The following is a 6,042-nucleotide window of genomic DNA, read 5'->3' on the forward strand; positions in this document are numbered from 1 at the left end:
TGTCTGACGTAACCGCTGCATCAACCTGGTGATAGTGATGGGTGCGCAGCCCAACCTTCTGACGACGTCGACGTGTGTCGCTCGTTGTTGGACCATTCCAACGGCTCTCTCTCTGTCGATGGCTGTCAAAAGTGGCATATCTTGTGTTCTTTTTGTTGCTGTGATATCAACGTGTCTGATGAGCCGTTTTATACAGTTTTTATGCACGTGCAGAACATGCTAGACAGGGAAATGTCACTTTCACGAAATTTACGTTTTTTCCCGGAAGTGATCACGTGTTCCCGGTATTTTTATCGACTATGCTGTGTTTGGGATGTGCAATACGAATTGGCATGTTTTCATATTAGACAATTCACTTAGTAAAAAACAATTTTGAAAATAAGTTGGTATCGTTTCTTTTGGACACTAGTTTAGAAGATTATTATGAACAGGTATGGAAAACATGTAGAGATGATAATGTCGTAACACAAGTATCACCTTTGAAACTAAACGTATTTTCAAATATGAGTGATGATGATACTTTATTCGCTTGGGATTGTGAAACATATTCAGACAGTGAAACGCATAAAGCAATTCCTTATTCCTGTAAATTATTTAATTAAGAAAAACCAAGAAAAAAGTTAGAGATGATTAAAAGTATCTTTCCAAATCTAAATCCTACTGATAAAGTTCCAGAAGAATTTTATGATAGAATATTGAATATAGTAGAAATATTTGTAGGTACAGATTGTAGAGATCAAATGTTGAAATATTTAGAGTAATATGATAAAAAGAGATTAACATTGATTTCTCATAACGGTAGTGGTTTTGATAACTAGATCATAATCAAAAACGTAAAAAAACTAACACAATGCCCACTCATAACACCTAGAGGCATTCTATCTTTACCTTTATCTAATCCATACACCGATGAAGATTTACAGAAAAAAATGGAAAAGACAGAAAGAAATAACCGGTAACTCTGATTATTTACAACATATTAATTTCACATGTTCCTATCAACACGAAACATCTAGTTTAGCGGCATGGGGAAATTCATCTAATCTACCAATGAATTTGAGAAAGATCGTGGATGTAGACATTTCAAAATATACAGATAACTGGGAATCTTTAAGACATGAATGGGAACCTTACGCGAAACGAGATACCCTATGTCTTGGAGCATGCTTGATAAAATACAACAAGGTCATGAAAGACGTTGTATTCCAGAATGTTTCTAATAATCTAAGGGCTCCATCTCTATCTTTAAAGGGTTGGTATTATTTGTATCATTACGATAAAGAAATGGTTGAAGAAGAATGGTATGAAACTACTAGAATGGTTCCGAAACATAAGGAAAAACAAAACGTAGAAAAAGTTTACTCATACACTAACCCTTTTATAAGACATTTTATTAGACAATCTATTAAAGGGGGAAGAGTTTCGGCAAATCAAAAATCATTTGAAACGAATAAAATGGATGAAATTTGTAATGTATTAAAGGAATATACAGAACTCGAAAGTAATAACATAATTGATTTATTTAAATTTAAAACATAAACAATTACATTGATATACACTTCTACTAGATATACTTCAGAGTTATCTCCCCTCTTACCAGTCATAGTTCAAGGTAAGTGTCAAGGGGTTACAATCGCTCCTAGTAGAATCGGTAGATATACTTCAGAGTTCAAGGGTGAAGGGTTAAGGGTCAAAGGGTTACGACCGCTCCTGGTAGAATCGCTAGATATACTTCAGAGACACTATTACCAGTCATAGTTCAAGGGTCAAGTGTCACGACCGCTCTCAGTAGAATCGGTAGATATATGTCACATATTTTATCCTTTTCCAAAATGCTTGTTCTTCGGCACTTGTTCTATTTTCGAAATCTGTATCAACAATTTTGAATCCTCGGATATTTGTCACAGAGTTTGGTAGTATTCCCCACTGCCTGCGATGGTTTAAATATTCTTCATGATATGAAATGTTGACATCTATTAAACTTGTGTCTGGAATAGAAAAAAATTGATATTTTGAAAAACAACAAATAACATATCATCTTAATTCCACCCTTTCGTCTTAGGATTAAATTAAACAAAGAACATACCTTGATTTTGTATGATTAAATTCCTTATCTGCCAGTGTAACAAAAATTGAGACACTACTAACAGTAAAAAGTATAGACTGTCTGTGCTGACGTGGCACGTATGATATGTTAATTATAGCGTGACATATATCCAGTCAACAATAGACGACTGATTGTTACCGGTCGTTGAAGGTAATTATTAAATCAATAATTCTCTAGAAAACTAACCGTGTATAAACTGGTTGGTATTTTACTTTGAAGTAAACAAAAAACAGTGTTACCTCCCATTAATCAGTTAAGTTTCTAAATTCTTTGTGTATTTCATCTGCTATTCCCATACCCATTTTCATCTTTGCTTTCAAGAGTTTAATGATTAATGCTCTTTGAATTCTCTCTTTGAAAGTTGGATTTGGAATATTTTCAAGTTCGATTATCATTTGTTTGTCTGCTTCGTGTCTGGATGTTATGTCTTTATTTCTGTATAGTATATCGTGTTTGAATGCTGCTGCGTCAACTCTATTGACTGGTTCTTCACCTGGTTTGGGTTAATCGTTTTGGTCTAATCGCAGATCTAACCTTGTACCTGGACCAGTGTAATTATGACCTGGAAGATGTTTATCTCCAGGATATTTTGCCCATGGAAATCCGGGAAGAGAACCTAATGAATTTTGATTGTCGGACCCGAAATAAGTTTTAGGAGTTTGAGCATTGACATTTTTATCCAATAATTTTAAAACCATTGCCTTTTTTGTTTTCTAATCTTTTATTTCGCATTTCTCTTATATGTTGTAATTCTTTCAACTCGTTAGATCTTTTCACTGTTTCGCTTATATTTACTCTTGCTTTTGCTACAGATCCAAGAGCTTGCTTCTCAGAAGAAATAAGGGATTTGTTGTTTGAGACAAAGTTGACTACTTTTGGGATGAGAGATGATAGAGCTGAGAAGAATCCGTCTCCTTCGAATTTGTGTTGTTCGTGTTTTAAAATTAAACTCATTCTGTTTTTAAACAAGGTTTTCATATAAATAAATCATTTTTAAAATGTGTAATTTGAAGGTGAAATATAAGGGATATAATAGGTGTGTATTATGATGGGACTTTGTATGGTGAAATATAAGGTGTGTGTATGATGGGAATAGATGGGTCTTTTCAGAGTGAACGCACATAGGCATAAATACGTGGAATGAAATGGAACGTTTTATGCCTATGTGCGTTCAATCTGAAAAGTCTATAACTACTTATATAGAAACATTCACAGAGGTGTCAAGTGGCCCATAATTGACTTTTCATACACTTTAAAATACAGTTCTCTTTATCGTTAGCACGTTTTCCATTGAACAAACCCAAGGCTAAACTTAGCCACCACAACAAATCTAGCACACGGGCCACCGAATCCATTCTAGCTATTGTTTTAGCCAGTTTGTGTTAAAAGCTCAGTTGTTTCTGTTTGATAATTCAAAAAAAATTGGGTTTTAGAATTTCCATATTTTTTATTTTTGACATTGACCTTTGTTGACCTTTGTAGAGTCAAAGGTCATTGACCTTGGCTATCTATTTATATTTTCATATAAGCAACTGGTTTTGTAGGCGTATGCATTTTGAAAATTTGAGGAGTTAAATCTCATGACCTTGAACTTTGTTGACCTTCGCCTTTACAATGTCAAAGGTAATTGACTTTGGCTATTCGTGGATACTTTCATTTCTGGCGTCTACTTCCATTTGACAACCTTCCAAACAGGTTAAGTCTCTTGTAATTTGCCACAGTAGCAAAGTCCCACTCTGTGCCACGTGTGACTCTAGTTTCTTGTTTCGATTTTTCCATAGGGTATACAGACGAGGCTTTATCATCTGCAGCAACATTTCTACATATGTGACCCTTCTGTAGTGGCAACGTTGTTAATGAATATAAATTGGAACATATTTGCAAAGCCGATATTCGGCTTGGGAGGTCGCATTTTTGGGTCGATTTTCTTCCGAGTTTTTAATTTTTTTTTTTTTTTTTTTTTTTTAGAATTTTATTTTAAAGAATCATATACAGAGTTTTATACATAAAATGATACAGGTCATATCATAAATTAAATAAATACTGGTCAGATTATAAATCAATAATTTAAATAAATAAATAAATAAATACAGGTTAAGTAACAAATAAATAAGTTCCCACAGACCATTATGATCTGTAATATCGAAATATTCATTTTTCCAATTATCTAAACTTTTAATGATTAATTGCTTGTAATTTTGATCTTTTGTTAACAGAGAGTTAAAAATCCATAGACTAGGACCTTTTTTATTACTGGGCAAATTTATGTGAACATATATGGCCATAGACTAGGACCTTTTTTATTACTGGGCAAATTTATGTGAACATATATGGCCGAATGGTCAGAAAAACAATTTTCTATGAAGTCTTGAATATTTTGAGATATGAGCCAAAAATCAATTCTGCTCTGTATGAACAGCTATGAGTTTCCTGTACTAATATTATATCAGGATTCTGATCTTTAAACCATCTATAAAGCTTTAATCTCTTTTCTTACCTCGTACATTGACAGACAGCAATTTTAAATTTTTCATTTGATTATATCGACATTTAACAAATTATGTCTTCTATGTATACCAATATCGATAACACAACTGGTTTAACGGCAGTTCGTAAAGCTTTTAATAGAAACCCAGATCCAAACAGACCCGACGATGCAATTCTACAGCTTTTAGAGATTTGTCTTAGTCGAAACGATTTCACATTTAATGGTAAAACATATTTACAAACTTTAGGGACAGCAATGGGCAAATGATTCGCCCCTTCGTACGCAAACCTTTTCATGGCAGAGGGGGAAGGTGAGGTGTTGCCCCTCATTTGACCCACTTTTTTACGGACGCTTTTTGGATGACATTTTTATGGTTTGGACTTATTCTATCGAACAGTTTTCGGAATTCTTTGAAATTCTCAACAACCACCATCCTTCTATCAAACTAACCGCAAACGTGAGTGACAAAAGCATAGACTTTCTCGATACCACAGTCTTTAAGGGAGATTCCATAGCAGAAACAAATAAACTGGATATTAAAGTGTATTTCAAAGAAACTGATACTCATCAACTCTTGCACAAGAGCTCCTTTCACCCAAAACATACCTTTTCTGGTATAATTAAGTCACAAGTTTTACGATTTCATCGAATTTGTACAAGATCTTCTGATTTCAACCAAGCCTGTACGATTGTTTTCTCAAAACTGAAAGAGCGTGGGTAAACGATTTCTACGAAACATAAAAAATTCCACCTTAGCACAGATAGCAGCTAAAAACACTTTATGCCGAAGTACCTCCAGGTTTAAGAAGTGCTCCATGTTTGTCCAGTAGATGCAAAACATGTCCCTTTATATCAGAAACTCATTATTTTGTAAGCAACTCTATGAATAATTGGTACCCGATCCAGGAACATCTAACATGTGAACATTCGAATGTAATATATTTTATTTCATGCAAGAAATGCCCAAAACAATATGTAGGAGAAACTAAGAATAATTTACGAACTCGCTTTAATGCTCATAGGTCAGACATCAAATTAAAGAAAGACAAGCCTGTTTCTAATCATTTCAACCTCGATGACCATTCAATAGACGATCTCACCCTAATCCCAATTGAGCGTATAGAAATTGACTTGCCAAACTACCAAACTACCAAATTCCGTCAATCTAGGGAGGCCCATTAGATTGAGACATTGAATACAGCAAGACCTATAGGACTAAATATTCATCATAATGTAGGCATAGCACCCTTTGTTGTCCCGTTTAATACAACCAGCAAACGAGCAAGCAAGATAGTTCATGCCCACTATAAGAGCCTTCAAGAGAAATTCCCCCATGTCTATAAGCAGAAAATGATAGTTGCATATTCAAAAAATAAGAACTTAAATGATAATATTGTTCATAGTAAACTAAAAACAATCAGTACATAACAGATACTATACTTCTTTT

The 6,042-nt window shown here is 34.0% G+C and overlaps 1 protein-coding gene across 1 annotated transcript; it reads right to left on the bottom strand.

Annotated features, from left to right (window-relative positions):
* Window positions 1-1,785: 1,785 nt before the first annotated feature.
* LOTGIDRAFT_162008 (hypothetical protein) lies at window positions 1,786-2,805 on the bottom strand (the record flags this gene model as incomplete). Its single annotated transcript, XM_009057944.1, has 2 exons — window positions 1,786-1,988; window positions 2,649-2,805. 2 exons carry the CDS (start codon window positions 2,803-2,805, stop codon window positions 1,786-1,788), a joined length of 360 nt encoding a protein of 119 aa, XP_009056192.1.
* Window positions 2,806-6,042: the final 3,237 nt, after the last annotated feature.

The sequence above is a fragment of the Lottia gigantea genome (assembly GCF_000327385.1).
Source record: "Lottia gigantea unplaced genomic scaffold LOTGIsca_32, whole genome shotgun sequence".
NCBI classification, from domain to species: domain Eukaryota; kingdom Metazoa; phylum Mollusca; class Gastropoda; family Lottiidae; genus Lottia; species Lottia gigantea.